Source organism: Seriola aureovittata, chromosome 6 (assembly GCF_021018895.1).
Source record: "Seriola aureovittata isolate HTS-2021-v1 ecotype China chromosome 6, ASM2101889v1, whole genome shotgun sequence".
Lineage (NCBI taxonomy): Eukaryota > Metazoa > Chordata > Actinopteri > Carangiformes > Carangidae > Seriola > Seriola aureovittata.
This window is the reverse complement of record NC_079369.1, coordinates 27,452,107-27,473,675: the sequence shown is the minus strand read 5'-3', so window position 1 is coordinate 27,473,675 and position 21,569 is coordinate 27,452,107. Positions and strand designations below refer to the sequence as shown.

General features: G+C 42.1%; 1 protein-coding gene across 4 annotated transcripts in view; it reads right to left on the bottom strand.

Moving 5' to 3' along the window:
* Positions 1 to 21,569, bottom strand: part of patj (PATJ crumbs cell polarity complex component) — a 129,150-nt gene that overhangs the window by 10,261 nt on the left and 97,320 nt on the right. For all 4 annotated transcript variants that reach the window (XM_056378377.1, XM_056378381.1, XM_056378380.1 and 1 more), the window contains 9 exons: positions 21,165 to 21,256; positions 6,744 to 6,828; positions 5,542 to 5,634; positions 5,341 to 5,451; positions 4,145 to 4,210; positions 3,453 to 3,537; positions 3,010 to 3,116; positions 1,933 to 2,016; positions 33 to 226 (listed from right to left, as the gene is read on the bottom strand). In XM_056378377.1, the coding sequence (XP_056234352.1) occupies positions 33 to 226; positions 1,933 to 2,016; positions 3,010 to 3,116; positions 3,453 to 3,537; positions 4,145 to 4,210; positions 5,341 to 5,451; positions 5,542 to 5,634; positions 6,744 to 6,828; positions 21,165 to 21,256 (917 nt within the window). The remainder of the gene's footprint in view (positions 1 to 32; positions 227 to 1,932; positions 2,017 to 3,009; positions 3,117 to 3,452; positions 3,538 to 4,144; positions 4,211 to 5,340; positions 5,452 to 5,541; positions 5,635 to 6,743; positions 6,829 to 21,164; positions 21,257 to 21,569) is intronic.

Here is a 21,569-nt window from a genome sequence, read left to right as displayed (position 1 = left end):
GTTGTATCTGTGTGTCGTTGTTTAAGGTGGACCTCTTTCCGACGATGCTGAGTCCCAGCCCTCTGCCACTCTTCTTCTGCAGTTCCATCTTAAAGAGGTCCAGGTTCTCCTCATCTCGGTACTGAGCCTCGTCCCTCAGCACCATCAGACAGACCTTCGCTGGCGTGTGACGCAGGGCGGCAATCGCCTCCTCATGGGATGCGCCGCGGAGATCCACGCCATTAACCTGAACACACACACATAGCCATACTCATGTGACACAATGCATTCCTTTGATTGTGGAGCCCAGCATTTTTGGTCCCCACAAAGCTGTTGAATCCCACAAGTATATTGGGCTCACTGTTTTCAGACCCCACAAATATAGTGTAAGAAGTCCACACACACACACACACACACACACACACACACACACACACACACACACACACACACACACACACACACACACACAACCCATACGCAAATATAATATATGAATATTGACATAAGTACATATAAAATAAAATCATATATGTAAAAATTCTATATGAAACCTATTAGAAATTGGAACAATTTCATATATTGACATATGTGTCGAGTCGATACAAATATGTATGTTTATGTATATTAGCTTATCTTTTAGACATATGTTACATAAATATATATCATTTCCAAAGCCTGTAACATAATAATACGATATATTATAGAGTTCAAAAGTCTGAGACCACTTTCCCACAATGTGAAGATGAACTTTTATGTATAAATTAAATATTAACATATATGGCTGCAACATGTTATACCATATAAAAATTTGTCATATAGATATTTTCAATATATGTACATACACACATTTTACTATGGGTATTTCATAAAGTTTATGAACGTATGTCTTCATATATCCAGAGGATACATATATATGTGATAATAATATATCCCCTTGTAGTTAACATATATGGCAACATCACTCATATACTGTCTGTCATATATCAGGTCTGTATGGGAAGCACCAGGCGCAGCAGAAGAAGTGAATGTGTTATCAGTGTTTGTCCAGCAGAGAGAGCCGTCGTCTACACTGCTCAGCCTGATGAGAGCCTTTAATCTGTTTGACTCATCGGTTTGTAACCATCTGTCCTGCAGCAGGAGGCAATAAAGTTTTTATCAAACCTCTTTTGTTCGTTTCAACAGTTTTTGTAAACATATAGTTTATTTTATTTTATTTTATTTTATGTCTCTACTCTTTAAGTAAGCCCTGAAAGAAAAGTCATGTTTTTTTCCATCTGTATGAAAACCCCTGAGAGGCAAGTGATTTTTTTTCTTGGAAAAAACAATCTTAAAAAATATATTATTTTTTCTCTTGTCTCATGGGGGCTTGTTGTGTGAAAACAACCCCCGAGAGACAAGTGAATACAAATATTCATTTTTCTATTTCTTCATTTTTTTTTCCCCACAGAAATAAAATCACTGCATTGCATTCATTTGCCTTTCAGGGCTTCCGTAGCTCTGAGCTGGACTGAATCTGTGCTTTTAGATCTGTGAATTAACGTGTGTTTTGTGTGTATTGCTTTATTGCAAAATAAAATCAGATGAAACCTCAGACTGGAGCAGAAATATTCAACACTGATGAACATTTAAAAACATCAGTCTGACTACATCTGTAACATCTGTTGATGTTGATCGGTGTTACTGTATCACATATCACAGTAACACTGCATTGCTGCTGCTCGCAGAGAGCTTCACACCCAGCAGCTGAATAGTAAAACAGTATTACTCCTGCTCTCTGCTGCAGTGAGCTGATTCAGAAACACAATCATTTACAGTAATAATACTAATAATTAGCAGTAATAATGATTATGAAGATGAACTCATGTCAGCTGTGTCAGAAACAACAAACAACACAACATGAACATGTTAAACAAGTGTCATTCACATGGCCACCAGTATCAGCACCAGTACCTCCAGTATCTGGTCTCCTGCCCACAGTCGTCCGTCTCTGGCTGCAGCTCCCTCTTCATAAACCTCATGGATCACAATGGCGTCCTGGTGGAGATACATAGACAGACAGTGACAGAGGAAGAGAGAGAGAGAGAGAAGGTACAGTCCAGACCATACGTGTGTGTACAGTTACAGTCTTTGTTCTTTAGGCTCTGAACATCAGCTCATTCACTCGGAAATACAATAATAGATTCTATATTAAAGTGCCGAGGGCCAGTTGCACAAAACACCTTGAGTTAAGTTTTTCCTTAAAGTCTGAGTTAAGGTTTCCTTAAAATAAAAACAATTGCACAAAACACCCTGAAGTCTTCTCCTTAAGGTTTCCTTAAAATGTTGACTTCAGTATTTAAGGATTTCTCCTTATCTTAGTCTTATGCCTAAGGAATCACTTAAACTGTTGCACAAAAGACCTAAGCAACCAAAACAAAAACTAGAATCACCTCCTGGTGGTTGTCTGCCTCCTTCACTCAGACTATTTACAGGTTACATCCCTGTTTATCCAGAGTCATAAAATATGAACCATCTGTGTGAAATTTTGTCATAATTTCTGTGAAGTCTTGAGTAATGGCTAAAAAGTGTTTTCTGAGGTCACCATAACTTTGACCTTTGGCCACCAAAATCTAATCAATTCATCCTTGAGACCAAGTGAATGTTTGTGCCAAATTTGAAGAAGTTCTGTCAAATAATTTGTGAGATATCATGTCCATGAGAACGGACGGACGGACGGAAGGACGGACGGACGGACGGACGGACAGACAACCTGAAAACAATGAGCCTCTGGTATAATGACTGTCGCCGGCATGGAAGAATAAAAACTTAAACTAAAGGTGACTCTGTCTGAACTGCAACATGTGGGAGTTTCATGTGATAAATGAAAGAAATGAACAGATCCCAAGAGGAGTTTTATCACATATATAAAATGTGACCTTGTTTTCATTTGTATTCAGAGTTTTCTACTGAACTGGAGCAGGAGACCAGAGACAAGTTCAAGCCCACTGTAGTACCATAGAAGTGTGTGTGTGTGTGTGTGTGTGTTACCAGCTGTGTGTCTCTTCCTCCCACTATACTGAGTCCCAGTCCTGATCGACCTTTACAGATCTCCAGCACCGTCTCCTGACCAGGAACCACCGCACAGCATGATGGGTCTGAAGGAGGAGGAGGAGGATTTGTTTAGTCCCTCCCTTTAAAAGATCATTGTTAAATTTATAATATTGTCTGTTTTTTTTTTTGTTTGTGTCTGAGGCGGCAAAATACACTGATGAGCCAAAACACTATGAGCACCTGATGGTCCCCCACCAGACCAGCTCCAACTCACAGACGTATAAACTCTACAGACCTCTGAAGGTCCCTGTGGTGTCTGGCACCAAGACGTCAACAGCACTTCCCGATCCCGCCTCGGATCAGACTTCTTCTGTGTGTGTGTGTGTGTGTGTGTGTGTGTGTGTGTGTGTGTGTGCGTGTGTGTGTGCGTGCATTGGTACCTTTGTTGGCGGTCTGCAGGTCAGGGCTGATCAGAGGAGGAGATGCTGCTGTCTGTTTACTGGAGCTGCTGTGGGACCTGCAGGACTGAACACACACACACACACACACACACACACACACACACACACACACACACACACACACACACACACACACAAACACACAGATCAGATGAAACTTATTGATCAGCTCTGAAGCAGCAGACAGATCAAGCTCAGAACACAGGGAGGAGACGAGCTGCAAACACAGAGGGAGATGAGGCTGCTGAAATGTAATATTTTAGAAGAAATCAGCAGGCGTGTGAATTTACAGCAAATATTAAAAACAAATAATAATCTCTCTCTTCCAGTTTTACACCTTGCAGGGGACTGATTTTTCTAAAATAAGCTTGGCTTCACTTTCAGTTTCAGAACATTCTGTGAGCTGTGAAGTTCACAGTTCTTTAGGCTAAGACCCGATCAGATCAGATGGAGTACACTTGGACCGGATTCACGTCAGTGTGATTCAGGTCCTGTAACATCAAGTACAGTTCAGTTTGAGATCATTAAATCCAAGGAAGTTGACTTTTCAGAGTTGCCTCATATCTAATATCAGAAACTTTTCCAATCAGATCAATAGACCTGGTTGATTTGCAGAGATTTGTTTCTGATCATTTGCTAAAAGATGAAAATTTCACAGATTTTATTGTTACCTGCTGCTCCAGCAAGGCCCTCGGAGCCTGGAGCTCATTTTCTGGAGACTCAGCAGCTTTCAGCCTCTGCAGGGCAGACACACACGCACACACACACACACACACACACACGCATGCACACACACACACACACACGCACACACACACACACACACACACGCACACACAGTAGCCTGGGTCAAGGGGAAGTGTTTGTGTCCTGATTTCATCAGTAGAAGCAGGTTTCTGGAACAAAACACTCTGAGGATGAAGTCTAGTTATTATCAGGTGAGACGATGAGGAAAACTTTTCCTGTTCACAGATCACATGATTGTATAAGTCATTCTGTCCACACTGAACACACAGGAAGCTCAGTTAAAACATGCACATTTACAATAAACTTAGAGTGAAGAAAGTTCGTCTGCTACTAAAGTCACCAGGTGAACTTTTAACTGCGTCCTGATGAACTCATACTCACACAATCTGTGAGAGAAGCTAACATGCTAAATGTTCTATTCCAACATGTAAACATCCAGTAGCAGTTAGCATACATGTTGGTGTTAGTTGAGTCTTTTCAACAGGCAACATATTTTGTCTAATTCAGCATAAAACCCATAGACGGGCATTTCAATTATTGTGAACTTTGATTGTTCAAGATTCTCAGTTTCATTACAGCCAGAAACAACTGGAAATGAAAATAATGACGTTTTGTGACCCTCTATTTAAAGGAGAAGCTCATATATTTTTGAAGTCTGTGTTTAAACATTGTGTCACTCACATAAATGCTCGTATGTACACTGAAAGAGTTGTAGGTAAAATCACTCCTCCTGTCCGGTGTAAGAGATGGAGGATGAAATCCTCATTGTGTGAAAAAAATCCATTTTACAGTAGAGACGAAGTGAACATACGTCTTCTGCTGTAATTCACTGAAATCTTCCAGAGTCACAGTGTTTTTGGTAAAATATCCTATTTTTGTGTTACTGAGGCTCAGGAAGTAAAATGTCTGGGGAAGTAAAAAGAGGGAATTTTGCAATAGAAAAAGTACATGTGATGACTACCTCACTACTGTGTTCAGACCTGAAACGTATGAACCTATCCTTTAATCTTGTGTATTTGTGATATACACCACATTCTGAGGCTCCTCAAAACCTTCATCGTCTTCCTGAAATCTTCTGACTCGTAGTGTATGACTGAGGGAGGGGTTCAGGGCTCAGTACCTGTTTGGACGTGTCGGCCTCTCTCAGACTCTGGGGGGCGCTGTTACTGTTACTGTTGCTGCTTCTGTTCCTGTTCCTGTTGTTCTGCTCAGCCTCTTCGCGGGTCTCGTCCTGTCCATCGGAACCACATCAGTTCACACATTAGTTCTGCTGTTATCACACACTCAGCTTAACATGAATGATCCACAGGTTCACACTGACCGCTATGTCTGACGATGGGGGGGACATCCTGCTGTCAGGGGGGTGGGTTCCGTCTGTGAGGGTGGGGAAACTGGGAGGAGCTGGAGTGACACACTGACACACACACACACACACACACACACACACACACACACACACACACACATGCGCGCGCGCGCACGCACACACACACACACACACACACACACACACACACACATTTAATTGAGACAGGCATTAATTGAAAGGTCATTGAACTGTGAGGCTGTAAACTAGCCAGTTAGAAGCTACCAGCACCACCAAATGTTAAATCAATATCTCATTTACACACACACACACACACACACACACACACACACACACACACACACACACACACACACACACACACACACACACACACACACACACACACACACACACACACAAACTTTGAGTGCTTTATTTGAATCCACCAGTTACATTAAAGCTCCATATTTTCTTCTTCTTCTGTGTTATATCTGAAGTGTTGATCCATTAGAAGATATATTTGTGGTTTTAAGACCCATAAACCATCTCAATGTAGTTTTACATCTCCTCTCTCAGACTTCTCTCTGGAGCTCTACAACAGGTCGTTGAGCCAATCAGAAGAGAGGAGGCTCTGAGCCTCTCTTGTGATTGGCTCACAGTTTTCTGAGCGATCCAATGAAAATATGCAAGATTTCAGGTAAACACTCAGAGAAACCAAATCCTGCAAGTCTGGATGGTGGGTCCAGCTGGGAAAGGCTTAGTGATTGCTTTGTTGTGACATCACAAAGTGACAGAAGTCCTGACGGCTGGTTTGAAGGCTCAGTTTCTGAATACAGGCTGTGTGCATTTCTCTGTGGACTGAGGCTTTGATACTTTCACAGTATTAATAAAGAACCTAGACCTGATCTATAATCAAACAACACATGGAAATCTACCTTTAGACTGTAAGGACCTTTAACCTCTGAATTCTAGCTGCATTTATCTTTTACATCATAGTACTTTGTGTATTTTAAAATGTTCTCATGTTTGTGGTTTTATTATCGCTGTATTGTGATAAATGTTTTTGTGTCCGTGCTTTTGTAATATTAGTAAATTCTCAACGGGATTTGGTGTAATGGCAAAAAAAGTTGATGCATATCTGATATTCAACATACATACTTTTGGCCACATATGTATCTGTGGGTGTATATTTGTGTTTAAGTGTGTGTTGTTACCTCAGGGCTGGCGGGGCTGAGGACAGGGGGAGGAGGGGGAGTCGGGAAGGGGGGGACGGCCATCTGGTTTATAGCATCTTCATTTCTACAGATAGAGAGAGAGAGAGAAAGAGAGAAAGAGAGAGAGAGAGAGAGAGAGAGAGAGAGAGAGAGAGATCAGTCCAGTTTTTGGCTGGAACATGAAAAGCAAAGAAAAACAAAAAAAAACAAAAAAATATTTTCATGGAGCTGATGGAGTTGATTATTAATGCAGAGAGGGCAAAGCTTCACCACCTGAGCCCTCACACACACACACACACACACACACACACACACACACACACACACACACACACACACACACACACACACACACACACACACACACACACACACACACACACACACACACACACACACACACACACACACACACACACACACACACCTTTCCAGTCTAAGCACAGAACACATGTCATCTTGATGTTTCATTATCCTCAGTGCTCTGTGAGATGGAGCTGCAGCTTGCTCCCAGACACACCACAGAGGCAGAAACACAACTGCAGCACACATTTGTTCTCAGCTACAACAGAAGCGGTGCAGGTTTCATTTTCACTGAACAGGGTCGTGATGCTCTCGCCATTTTTGGAACAAGGCAGGACATCTTCAGTGAAATGCAAAGCAGACTGTTACTGCACTGAGTAATGTTCAGTGTTGGTTTACACTGTCAGGCACCATGAGCATCACAGAGCATGAGGCTGATTGTTCAGCAGGCTGCAAACACATGGAAAATCTTTTACCAAAGCACCAACATGCAAAGTGCAAAGAGCAGTCGTGTAAAAAAAAACAAGCAGTTCATCTTCTGAGTTCAAAATATGTCAATTTTGAGATGGACAACAAAGGTCCTCAGTCGCACTTGAACCAGGAATGATGTGGTTCACATTTGACACCTTCAGCTCTCATCATAGTCCTCGAGGAACCCGCTGTCACCACACAAAGAGGCATGACAGGTGCTGATGTGTAACAGTGTAATATAACCAACCCTTCCTCCTCTCCTCTATCTTCCCTTCATTCCTTTCCTTTCTTCCTCTCCCCTTTGCCTCCCCCTCTCCCCCATGTCTTGTCTCCCAGCAGTTGGTGACACACTAAATCAGTGGTTCCCAACCTTTTCCAACTCATGGCCCACTTGAAAATCTCAAAAATGTTGGCGGCCCCATAACAACACAAGTATACACACCAAAAACAATCTGGCCCAATCAAATCATCTCAAAACAAAAAGAAAATTATATGAATTATTGGAACGAAACCACCAAATCACAAAGTAAATCAGAATTCTATTTGACCCTGAACAGAGAGTACATGGTGGCAGAGTACCTGACCACTGTGACTGATGGAAAACTAAGGAAAACACTGACAATGTACAGAGTGAACACAGCCTGGCCATAGAAACAGGCCGTCACTGAGGCCAGGCTGTGTTCACTGTCATAAAAGAGAAGTTGAGACAGAATCTCACTTCCTAATGTGACAAATATAAGGATCTGAGAGAAGTTTTCTTTGAAAAAATAAATCATATATATCCTGAATTTATCCACCTCCCCAATCTTAATCCGTACATGTTTCTGTGTGATTACATCTTTAAAAATTGCCTTTTATTATATTGTATTTAATATTATTGTATAATCATTAATCAATCACTTGTCAATGTTTATAATTATCTGTACTGCTTTGGCAATATATGTTTCTATCAGCAACTTAAATGTTCCTGTTACTGGCTTTAACACGAAAAAAATAAATAATCAAATAAACAAACGATCAAACGAATTTCTAAACATTTTTAATGCTTTTAAAGATTATTTTGTTTTAAGATATTTAAAAAATCTATATTTTTATTTTATTTTTTATAATGACATTTTTTCACCAAAAACTGAAACTGTTTTGCAAATGATTTGTCGGCCCACCTGCAGCACCTTCGTGGCCCACAGGTCGGGAACCACTGCACTAAAGGTTCCTGCTGGGAACATCGCTGTGGTCTAAACTCTGGGCAGCTGGAAACAGCTCTGCTGTGCACGGCTGGGGGGGGGGGGGGGGGGGGGGATTGTGGGGAAAATGATATTTCATCATATCAGCATCTCAACAACTACAACTACAAGCCACCTGGGTAATTGAGCAGAAAACGACTAAACCAACAACACAGTCACAACGCCTGCTGACGGACACCAAGGAGGGGGCCAGGAGGGAGCAGATACCTGGAGTCAGGCACAGAGGACATCTGGCTACATGACAACATATGGTGCGAATCCACCATCAGGGCGCTTCAAACCCGCCGTGGAGCCGTTTGAAGCCGGTTCGTTTGATTTGAGGCATCAGCACTAAGTGGAGCCATCTGTGGAGTCCCCAGATTAACATCAGAGTCCAAGTGGGCTCGATCCTCATCCTGTTTTTCTATTTATTCTGCATCACTGCTGCTCAGTGCTCGTTAGTGGTGCTGCACTGCAGGTCGCACAGATCACCTGTCAATCAAACGGTGAGGGCGGGACCGAGATACAACCAAACATTACAGTGATGTCATTCCAAATCCAGTGAACCAACCAATTAATCAGCCTGATCACCAAACGAGAACATTGACACTGGACAGTTTCTGTGACAGTTCTGGTGTAGCTATGGTTAGTTTAGGTCAGTCAAGGTTAGATAAGAGTTGTCAAGGTTAATCAAGGCACAAACACACTGAAGGTGAAAAATGACAAATAATCTTCTGCAGCTTCCTTCTCTAAAAGTCCAGAGGGAAGCTCAGTGCGTACACTTTACAGCAGTGCTTCACTGTTGCTCCGCAGCGTTCTATCTAACGTCAGCAGACAGGAAGTGGAAAAGCATGTCGATGCTGTCAGTTATGAAACGTTGCAGCCTTCCGACTGAACAAACTGAGTGATCGGTTCAACCAAAACAATGATTTTTGTGTCAGCTCCTTTCATTTCATTCACAGAAAAATAATCAGTGCTTCACATGAAACAGAGAGCATGATAACAGTGGAAACTTTTCTGACATATTGTCCTGTGTCTGTATGATGAGGAAGGCCAGTAAGGCTGAGATGATGTACTGAACTTTATGAAACAAAATTATTATTATTATCAGCAATTCTCCAACAAAAGACTCTATGATTATTATTATCCATTGATCTGTCAAACATACCATCTCAACTCTCTCAGTCTGATTACATTTCTCTATAAAAGCATCAATCATCAGATAGTGATTTCCTCATCTTCAGTTTACATCACATCCAGACTTTAAAGAGCTAAATTAAGGATGAAAAGGAAGAAAAATTAGAAGAATTCACAAAGAGAAGCAGACAAAAGCAGCAAGTTAAAGTGCTGTGATGATTCAGGTCCCACAAAACCATTCTGACGTGTCCACTTTGTCTTGAACAGGTAGAAAAACACACAGGCCCTGGCTGGTCGAGGTCTTATCTAACAGCTCAGCACACAATATGTTTTTTCCCCTGAAAAATTGAGAAGGAGTGAATATTTCTTAGTGTTGTTCAGTCTGAAGTTTAGTCCTGGCAACCATCACCTGAACAACAAAAAACGTCAGATAAAGGTGAATGACAAAAACAGGAAAGAGTTTCCGGTTCACTCACATACAAGAAAGATTTCATATTCATTTAAACAAATAAGAATATTACGATCTGACCTCAAACACACCACGACCCTCTTGTTGAGTGCCTAAAACTCTCTTCTTCTATTGCTAACAAGCCCAAAAAGCTAAATATTCTCACTGTTAAATCTCAGACCACGGCTGAGCAGAGGCACAAAAAGACAACAACCTAAACACAAAAATGTCCAAGTCCCAAAACACCAAGTAAGTGGAGTGTGGGAATTTACATATCTGCCCTCCAACTCTGTCTTCCATGTTTATTCCATCTGTCCTGCTGCCTCACTCTCTCCCTCCTCTGGGTGTCTTCCCATCCTCCCAATCATCCCTCCATTACCAGTTATTGTTTTTGCCCATGCAGTTACTGACCCGTTCCCAATTACTCTTAATGTGTCTTTGTCTCCTTGGTCAAGGTGAGGCCGACAGGAAACAGGATTTATGGGTCGGAGTCTGTTGGCCCATCAGCCAGCGGAGCAGTTACTCAGTTTTACATCCACACTTAAGATCAGACTGTTCTTACAACAGCTTCATGATACAGTTCAACTTGTTTTCAGCTAATTACAGTAAAGTCATGGAGATCAGGCTGAATATTGTGTGTTCACTATGAAGCTGAGTAAGACTCTTTCAGACATGAGGAGGTACCGACTCATCTAAGCGATGCAGGTTGTCATTCAGATGTTCATGTTCCTGACGTATCCATGTGCGCTGTTAAAGCCGGACACCACTTTCTTCAATTGTGCACACACTGTATTCATTCTTTCCAGATGTTTCACCTCTGTGTGACAAATGTCGGCTGAAGTTGTTCGATCACACAGAACTAGATTTCAGATCAGGAACACTCTAACATCAGGATTTTTACACACTCTGACACATTAGTTTCCAAATTTTTCACCTGGAAATTTGATTATTTTTTAAATTTCTCTTAGTAATGTTTCAGTGGAGGTGTTTTCCCAATAAAGTCAAGTCCATATCACAAATGACAGATTTACCTCAAGGGGCTTTACAGCAGAGACACCCTCTGTCCTTGGACCCTCAAATCAGACAAGGAAATAGTCGCCAAACAACCCCACTGTCCTCCCTCTGCTCCTGCAGCTGCCGCTTCTGATACATTTTCTAGATGTATCGCCTCCATACGATGGAGTTATTAGGGCCACATTTATATGTTTTGTTTCTAGTCTCCACTCTGTTCCTTCTTTAGTGCAGTGATTATTTTACCGCTTTGAAAACTGAACATTCTCACAAAGTGAGTCAGAGGGGCATGGGGACACACATCATGGCGGACCGACCACGCCAGCAGGGTGACAGTTAACCGTTTCTGTTTCCATGGTGATGAGCTGCGAGGCTCCTGCCTGTCGACATCCCATTGCTCATTGCCGTGGCGACCTTTATCCAGAGATAAATCATTTAGCAGCGGCCTGTGGACGCGACTGTAACGAGATTTTGTCACCTGGCTGAACACGGTGGGAGCGCCGGTGTCCTCCTGCCCCGACGCCACGACCAGATTCAATCAGAGCAGCCGGCAGCAGAAAAAAAAAATCACATCATAATCATAATAGGAGAAAATAGTGCTGTGAGCTCAGGGTGAGATCAAGAAATCTGACACACGGAGGGAATCATAGGAAGAAGAATGAGGAATCATCTGTGTTCAGATCTATTTAGGCATCACCTCCACCTGGTTCTGTTTAGTCTGAGTTCAATACTCAAACAAGCCCATGACATTTGTCTGCTTGTCACAGAAGTGGATTTATGTGAACTGAAAAAGATGTAAACAAAACCAGGCTGGAGGAAAATCAATAAGACTCATGTAGAGAGTTACAGGTCCATCAGTCAGGAATGACACCTCTACCTGAGGTTGATAGATAGATGGATAGATGGATAGATGGATAGATAGATAGATGGATAGATAGATAGATAGATAGATAGATAGATAGATAGATAGATAGATAGATAGATAGATAGATAGATCTCTCCAAAAAACAAAAACCAGCCCATCAGGCCTAGTGCAGGACCCGAGCTCATCCACCAGTAGGAGTGACGTTTTTGGATGAAGTGTGTTACGACAGCGTCTCTCGGTGACAGACGGCACCAGCATCAGTCGTACCTGCCGGCGAATCACAGCTCGATGCCGACATCATACGACTATTATAAGACTTTACATGTGTCAACTAAATGTTGGTGAAAGAGGAGATAAGCAGAGAGGAGATTCTGAGGTCCACAAACAGGACTCTCTCCTGCCCCCCGGCTGCACCTCGAGATCCTGTCCATGGAAATCACAAACAGGATGATTGATGAGGGATAAACTAGATGAAGCCGACACCCACTGAATTCTTACAGACTCAAACAACAACAGGCACAAGCAGAAGTTTGAATATAGTCAGAGTTCTAACTTGGACATTCAGCTAGTTACAGTGCTGTTTAAATTCTTATCAGAACCAATCAGACTGATGGTCGGAATTAAGAAAAATTTTTTTCTGCACTAGTGGCTCATCTCAGAACAGACATGTCACTGGCGAAACATCTCAACGCTCACACGCAACACACGCTCATCATGCATGAAACTAGTCTGAGTTATAAGTTGGACATTCAGATGAAATGTGGTTCAGACGTATGGAGATCCTCTGACTTTTCCTCTGGTGCCATCATCAGGTCAATCTTCCATTTAGCCAGTAGAGTATCTGCCCAATTACTACATGTATCTGCCCAACATACTGAGGAACTTGTTAAACCATCTTCGGACTTGAGGTGGTATAGATTTAAAAAACTGACTAACTCACATACATAGGCCTTTTCCCTCTGTTTAGACCACAGACGTAGACTCGGTGATGTCACCCACAGGTTTCTGAAGCTCAGAGTGAGCTGCTCCACCGTCACCATCTTGGCAGTGTCTGACTCCGCCCCTAACTCCTAGCTAATCCACAAATAATCAAAGAGGAGGGGCATGTGTGAAGCTGAGACTTCCGTGAATGTCGCTTTGTGGCAAGCATACGTTCACCCACCTGTCACTCAAAGTGGCCACGCCCTCAATTCTCCATTACTTTAAGTCTTAATAAAATGTAAACAGGTGAGTTATATAAACAGTCGTCATGAAGGAGGAAATTAGCTCTAGAGACTAAAACTGTTTTTGTACCGGGCTGTAAACATGTTTATTTCTGTTTTGAAGTTGGACATTTTAACATATTGACATATTGACGTGGTGTTGGAGCCAGACCCTAGTGGTCATTAAAGGAACTGCAGCTTCAGTTTCAGCCTGGGAGGTTGATGCTTGTTTTAGACACACTAGGACCAAGTTTGCTGTTTGTGGTTTTTCTAATTAAGGCAGAGTAGATAATGAGGTTTTGTTGTCATTTTGGTTTTCTTTGGGATGCTGTAGCTCTTGGTTCTGAAAGTCCTCCTTTAGTTATTTGTTTCTTTGATTTAAACTGCACCCACTAGCCCTGCTTTCCCCTCAGTTTGCACCCCTTTGTGTTTACACATTCTCTAATCACCCTGAGAATAAATCATTTTATTTACCCAAAACATCTGGTTTCTATGTCACTTCCCTTTTTCCCCAGGCGACGAAACTCACAGACTTTACTGATGCTCTGACTTTTCCTGCAGCAACCCAATCAATTTTTGACACACTAATGACAATGTGTCATTAGCATCAATTTGGTGCAAAGCTGGTGATACGTTCACAGCATACTGACAGCAGGAGGTTTGTAGGATTTAAACAGCTGATGACACTTTACTGAGAGAAACAGAACAAAAATCTACCTGAAGTGTGTGATTGGAGTGTCTCAGTGTCAATTGATAATTGTTTTTGAAATTGAAAGTGTCTGTTCTGTGAGACGGATGATGGACCTCAAAAATACTGCAGACAAACAAACAAACCAATTTGGATCTTTAGTTTCATCATTTCCTTTAAAAGCTTTGAATACTTTCTGCTACATGTTTGACCTGAGACAAACAAACAAGCTGTAAATAATATTTTTACTGACAGCATACGAGCAAAGCATAGCTTACAAGCAGGATGTGATTTTCCAATTATGTCTTTTACCTTTCCCTCAAAAACAGCAGATATGACTGCTTTGGATGAACTTATTTAAAGGGACTCTCAGACTCACTTCCTGTGGACAAGCTAAAACAATGGACTTTGGAAAGATGTGGGTTCATGGAAGAACTCTGCAAACGTTTTATTTCTCTATGGACAAACTGTGCATCACTATAATCACTACAGTTATTTGTATGCACTAATCTTTATTCATATGGCACCTTTTTCAAAAACAACAGTCATGTAAAATTTCTCAGTCTTTGTCCGTGTTGTTTCTCAGTATGTTTAGGTAGAAATATGGCTCTTATTATGGAGGAGGGTTTTTGTAGGTTTACTATGATAAACCTTCAGTCACAGCCCAGTGGGTGTTATTTAAAACATGAAGCTCTTGGCTCAAACATAAATACATGTTTGTTGTTGTTTGGTTTGTTGAACTTAATGCAGAGGTGATGACACATGATGACTTACTGATTCACACACAAAAAGAAAAGTCACTGCAGCAGCACTGAGTAGAAAATGACTCCTGCTGTGACAACACAGGGACGGCTTCAGCTCAGTAACAGCTGTAATGACTCGTTGTGATAGTGATTCATGTTGCGTGCTGACACGTGGGCGTCTCAGGAGCCCTTCATCCTGGCGCCTCACCACAACAAAGAGCCCATCAGTCAGACTGACGGAGGTCTTTAGCAGCATCTCACTTTTGACTGACACTCTCATCCGTCTCCATTTGTCAGACTGAGGACGCAGATGTTGAAATATTCAGCTGCAGACACTGCAGGGTTCATCACACACTCAACAAATACACACACCCATGATTCATCATCAAGTCTGCTCTGAGCGTGGAGCAAGAGTCAATGCTTAATTGTTGATCCTCTGCAGATCAGGAATGTCTGCTGCACATCTTCAACCCAAGCATCAACCTCCGAGGCTGAAACATGAAGCCAACACTGAAGAACCAAAACCTGCAGTTCCTCTAATGACCACTAGAGTCTGGCTCCAACAGTGAGTCAGTCCCCATAGACTCCCATGTTAAAATGTCCAACTTCACAGCAGAAATAAACATGTTTACAGCCTGGTACAAAAAACAGTTTTGGTCTCTAGAGCTAATTTCCTCCTTCATGACGACTGTTTATATAACTCACCTGTTTACATTTTATTAAGGCTTAAACTTATGGAGAATTGAGGGCGTGGCCTCTTTGAGTGACAGGTGGGTGAACGTATGCTTGCCACAAACCGACTCCACATAGATCAACACAGTTGCATTCAGTGAAGCAGAAAAGAGTCTTGATTAATATTTTGGCTGCTCCCTGTGATGTGACTCAGATTTGATCTTTTCTCAGCGGCAATAATCTGCATGAAATAACGTTTATCTGCTTCTCATCTGCATCACATGAGCGACGAGCTCAAATCCCCTGGTACACAACAACCTCCACACATGTTGTTTTCACTGAGGATCCTGTGGATTTATAACAGTTTCATCCTGAGGGTTCATAAATCCTCCCTCCTGACTCTGTCTCTATCTTTGCAGCACAGCTTGAAGTCAGTCACACAAACATTTTCGTATGAATGAGAAACAGATACTCAGGCAGATGATGAAATCAGGTTCCTGTTTATTTCTTTTCTTTTTTTTTTGTCAAATTTTGTTTGAAAAATTACTAATAAGTTTAAGATTCATCATGTGAACACTAACGTGGCTCCACATGAGTCATCATGATCTGCAGCAGCAGCTGTTTGACCACAAGTTCAACATGTCATCTTAAAGCTGATGATGTGTCAGTGTTGCTTGTTTCTGCTGATACAGGTTTAACAAGTTTGTGGTCAGTTGACTGGTTTTTAATTCTGTTATCAAAGATAATTTTCCCATATTTGCTTATAACAGAGCTGATATCTGCTGTATATCGATAATTCCCACTTCACACACTCAGCTGATTAAAGTTAGAAAACATTTACCTGGAAGAAACTTCAGCCTTTTATCTCTCGTGTTTTATGTTTTCTTGCTTTAGACCTGGTGAATCATGATGCTGTTTTCTGAGGCCTTTGATACAGACCTGGTAAAACACCTTTCAGGCTTCAGCAGTAATAACGTCTGTTAGGATAGATACTGTTGTAATTCCATCTCTGCTAGAAAGAGCCCAGACTCAGACCTTCACTGTCTTTACTATCTCTGGTCTTCAATTCTACTGTCTTCTTACTAGAACATCAACTCCTCCCACCTGAACAACCAGACAGGGCGTTTTTTTCAACCCTCTGATACGACTCATCTCTTGAAATAGTGCCCCTATGAAGGCAGGCGAAATGGACCTCGGTTGTCACGGTGACCATTGTCATGTATGTTAGTATGACAAGAGCATCTTGACCCATAGAAGATCTATAGGGAAGTGCTCAGACGTCACATGATGCAGAGGGGTATTATGGGAGTCGGGTGTTCTGGGCGCAGGAAGCTATGGGAGTGTTGATATCTATGTTACTGCCGCTGTTCCAGATTAAAGTTATAAAACTACATATAAGCCTCCATCGCCATCTTTACAACCATAATAAACAGGATAATGGGCATGTCTTGGTTAGGGCTAGGAGAAGATGGTGATTTGGGTTAACAGGAGTACTTTCTCAACATTAGACGATCTTTGTTGTCACGGTTACAACATAAACTGCTGGTTTCACATGGGAATAATACACCGCTCTCCTGTGTCATATTCATCCATCCACCACAACCTCCTCCTGACGTGGACTTTGTCTCTCTTTATACTACGTCACCGCAATTTTCCCTTTGCTGTTGTCATCATTACTACGACCATGAGAACAAAACCTAACTATAGGTCATACTAACCATCTGCGGGCTCTTTTTTTTCAGGAGGACAGACTCTTAATTGCAAATAAAAATATCAACAACAGCGAAGGTGATCAGGCTGCAAACAGCCTCAACGACCTGTACCAGTATAGTTTTGCAAAAATGAAAGTCCCTTCAGCACTGACTGCTGCTCGTATGGATCGACGCTCTGAGAGAATCATACATGAGGTATGGGGGTTTAGGTAGCTGGACATAAAAACAATGCTGAGAGAGAAAATCAGCCTGAAACAATAAAAGTGAGGGGGGGCTTCCCCCCCCAGTCCCCAGTGGAAATGATGCCCTCGCTCCTATGAATCAAAACATGGATAACGTGGAGTGTCATCATCCTCCCTGACTTCCCGCTCAGCCGACAGTTTGAATCCGGTCTGACAGAGAGGAGAACCCGGGCTGATGTGGGAGGCTTTGGTCTTAATGAGAGCTCAGTGAAATACACCACACCTTCTCTCTTCAAAGCTGCAAATCAATCCCTGCAGCAAAAAGCTCATTTCTACAGTGGGGGGGGGGGGTTTAATCTTCCGTTGCAGAGCCCCCCCCCCCAACTCCCCTCAAATCTCAAAGGACTCGCCTCTGAAAGTGAAGGACCGTCTCCTCCTATTGGCTTTCATCAACTCCAAATACAGCAATGTCTTAAACGGAGAGCTTTGTGACAGTCTGAACACAGAGCTTCGCCTCGGCAGCCTGTGATTCCTCCTTCAGATCAGACAGCAGGTTTTAATTTAGACTTTGAAGTTCCAGGAAGATGGTGTCTGCAGCACAGCGCCCCTGTCTGTTTTCTATGAGTGGAGTTAAACACTTGCAGCGTGGAGACATCAGTCCCCATGCATCACACTCTGCAAACGCTCCAATGAGACTGTGATGACAGGTCACAGCCTGAGACACAGACTGAGACAAATTAAAGGAAAAACCTGAAGACTGAGGAGAACCAGGATCCACAGGTCACAGGGTCACTGATGGTCTGATGAGGATGAAGATGATGTGAAGGATATGTTATGGCCTTCAAAGTCTCCAGTACGGTGGCCAACAAGGGCAAACATGCTGCAACGACCCAAAACACTTCCAAAAGGAGAAACAAGTTGCAAATTCATAACCGATGTAGATTCAAAAACACATACGGAAATACCAAACATTTACAACAACAGGAACATGCTGCATGAAGACGAAACAAAGACATGAACATCAAACACGCCGCACACACAGAAACGCTGCACAAACAAAAACACACACACCCACAAAACAAATGCAACAGAAATAAACGCTGCATATTCAGACAACTGTGGAACACCTTGACCATAAGCTTGAGCTTCGACGCGAGAGGCCAGACCAGAGGCAGCTGAGAAAGGAAACGGTTCACTTTCAATTATTTCCAGCAGCAGGTCCGAGTTTATTCATTCCAATGGGAGAAGTGAACGTGATCACAGATTATGACAGATTCCTTCGCCCCCACAGACGCCAAAATAAATATTGAATCCATTTTTCTAAGGCCACAGATCTTCCGAACATTCTGACATCAAAATTGTATTTTTCAGACCGACAGATGAGGAAAAAATATACTTTATTCGAGACCTGTCTCTGTCTCAGCAACAAAATCTCACGAGATCTGGCACCACAGATCTCTCCTCTCTCTGTCGGTTCTGGTTTCACTGCTGCAGCGCTGCTGACGGCGCTTTCCAACCACAGAAGTTTAGAGGGACTTATATGTGCTATGTTTCCTCCTCTCGTCCGCATGACTCTGGAGTTTTCAAGCATCGAAAATGGAGACTTTTGGAAACGCTGCTGGCCCCGTTTTATTTCGAAAACTCTGGGGTTGTGATTTATTCTGAAATTTATTTTGATTGGGTCTCATCAGCCTGGACTACCAGTGGTGAATACAACATGATAATGAATCACAGTGTTACTGACCTTGTTGTCTTTGCTAGCAGCTGTTGTTCACTTACATTCTCTGTTTTAATGCTACAACTGTCTTTGCTGTTCCTCCATTAGAGGATTTTCTGCAGTGTAGACAATCTACTTCCTGTTTACGCTGGTTCATATGCTCAGTGTATGTGATTGCTCATCTATGTATGTGTTGTTTAGGTGTGTTAGTGTGGACATAGATCATTTTAGTTTGAAAACGCTATTTTCAAATGAAAAGGTAGTAGTGTGGACGTAGCCTTAGAGAATGGAAGACAGGAGGGATCCGGGGGGGGGTGGCGGTTTGGGGGGGGGGGGGCTGCTGATGTTACAGGAGAGCAGTGTTTTTCTAAGCAGGTAGAGGCAGGCAGAGAGCAATGTGTTCAGGGAGAGGACGTGAAGTGTTTCTTAAACAGAAACTCTCTTCTCAATTATCATGCTGCCTAACCTGCTGCCATCACCTCAACTCCCTGAGCCGACAGAGCCAACCAGCGGAGGTCGAGCTGAGCAGATTTGTGCTGTTTCTTCCGCTCTGATTTGACTTTTATTTGGTCAGAAGCTGCCTTTTCACCAAACACAATACAAATCTCAGCCTTTTACACGCCGGTGATGGAGGGAAAAAAGTGTGTTTACATCCCTGAAAGCCTCTCAGTCAGCCAGCAGAGAGCTGCAGGAAGCTGGCAGATGCTACAGCACCAGTTCTGTCTTTGTTCCCTCTGTGACTGCTCTGTCTTTATTTTCACTTTTTCTCTGGATTTGATTAAATGAAACTGTATTGATCCTTGCGCTGAAATTGGGTCATGGCAGCAGAGAAGAAGAGACTGGGGTGTAGATGAGAACAGAATTGATCAGAGAGTGTTGAAAAACAATGAAACAGGTAAGATCAACCTTCAAGAAGGAGAAGGTTCCTGACCAGCTGCAGCTCTAAACAAAGTCAGGACAAACAGAACATGATTAATAGGATAAACTGTGTTTAGTTTGAGAGCGACTTGTTCTTTTTCAAATATTGTCAAACAGCTGTGGATTTCTTCTCTGTCCAATATTTCTTATTTACATGTACAACATGACAACCAGGATTAAACAGTCTCAGAACAAACTTTACAGTTGGAGTATTTTTTTTGTTACGTTGGTTCTGTGGGATTTGGAGGATTATAATCACACAATATATTAATATTATTATTATTCTTATTATTGACTTAAAACGTTGTGTTTGATTTTTTGTTTGGGTTTTTGCCTCTTTGGATTCATTCAATCCATAGAATGTGAATCGCTTAATAACTAAAATCTATTTAAAGCTCCATATTTTCCTCTTCTCCAGTGTTTTATTTGAAGTGTTGAACTTGGGGCGTGGCTGAGAGCTGTGACTGCTTTGTTGTGACATCACAAAGTTCCAGAAGTCCTGACGGCTGGTTTTAAGGCTCAGTGTCTGAATACAGGCTGTGTGCATTTCTCTGTGGACTGAGGCTTTGATACTTTCACAGTATTAATATAGAACCTAGACCTGCTTTATAATCAAACTACACATGGACATCTGCCTTTAGACTGTATGGAGCCTTAGAGAGAAAGTACACTTGGCCGAGTGTATCGAGGTCAGCTCATTTATCATAGCTACATAACTGGCTTCATGCAGAAACAAATAGTGACTGAAAAATAGTTAGTTATAATAACTATAATAAAAAGAAATGGGGATGAAATGATCGCAGCTGTACAGGTTGGTGTAGGTGAACTTACTTAAATAACAGGTCTTCATTTAACAGATTTTTCATCAGCAAAACTTCAGCATCAGATCCGTCAGTCCTTATCTCAGACTCGGTGGACTCAGACTGTTGACTGAGATTTTGGGAATCACTGTTGAGTAACAGCTTTGTGTCGTTCCCTGATGTCTGCTGTCCTGTCCTGGAGCTCTGTGGACTTTCTGCCGTCAGGCTGAGCCACACAATGCTGCCACCCCCAGCCACGCCCCCACCAAACACCTTTAAACAGACACATGTGCTCGTTTTAAATTTCCCAGCATGCCTTGCAGTCCTACCTGAGCAGGATGAGTTTCACCTTGGAGGTGGCGCACTTAATGATGGCCGAGGCGTTCTGGTGACTCCGCCCATACAGAATCTGATTGTTAATCTGTCAGGAAACGAGAAAAGCTTTCAGTTAACTTTATTAACACAGGCACAATTATACATTCACAAGAAATCTGACACATTACAGACAGAGTGAAACATCACCATGACAACATCACTGATTTCTCAGTTTGTTGTATCAGTTCATTAGTTCATTTACCCAGGTGATGTACTTCAGCATCATTTTGAAATACTTTTACTTGAGTATTTTCATTTCAGACACACACACACACACACACACACACACACACACACACACACACACACTTACACTTACACTTTTAATTGAGACAGGCATTAATTGAAAGGTCATTGAA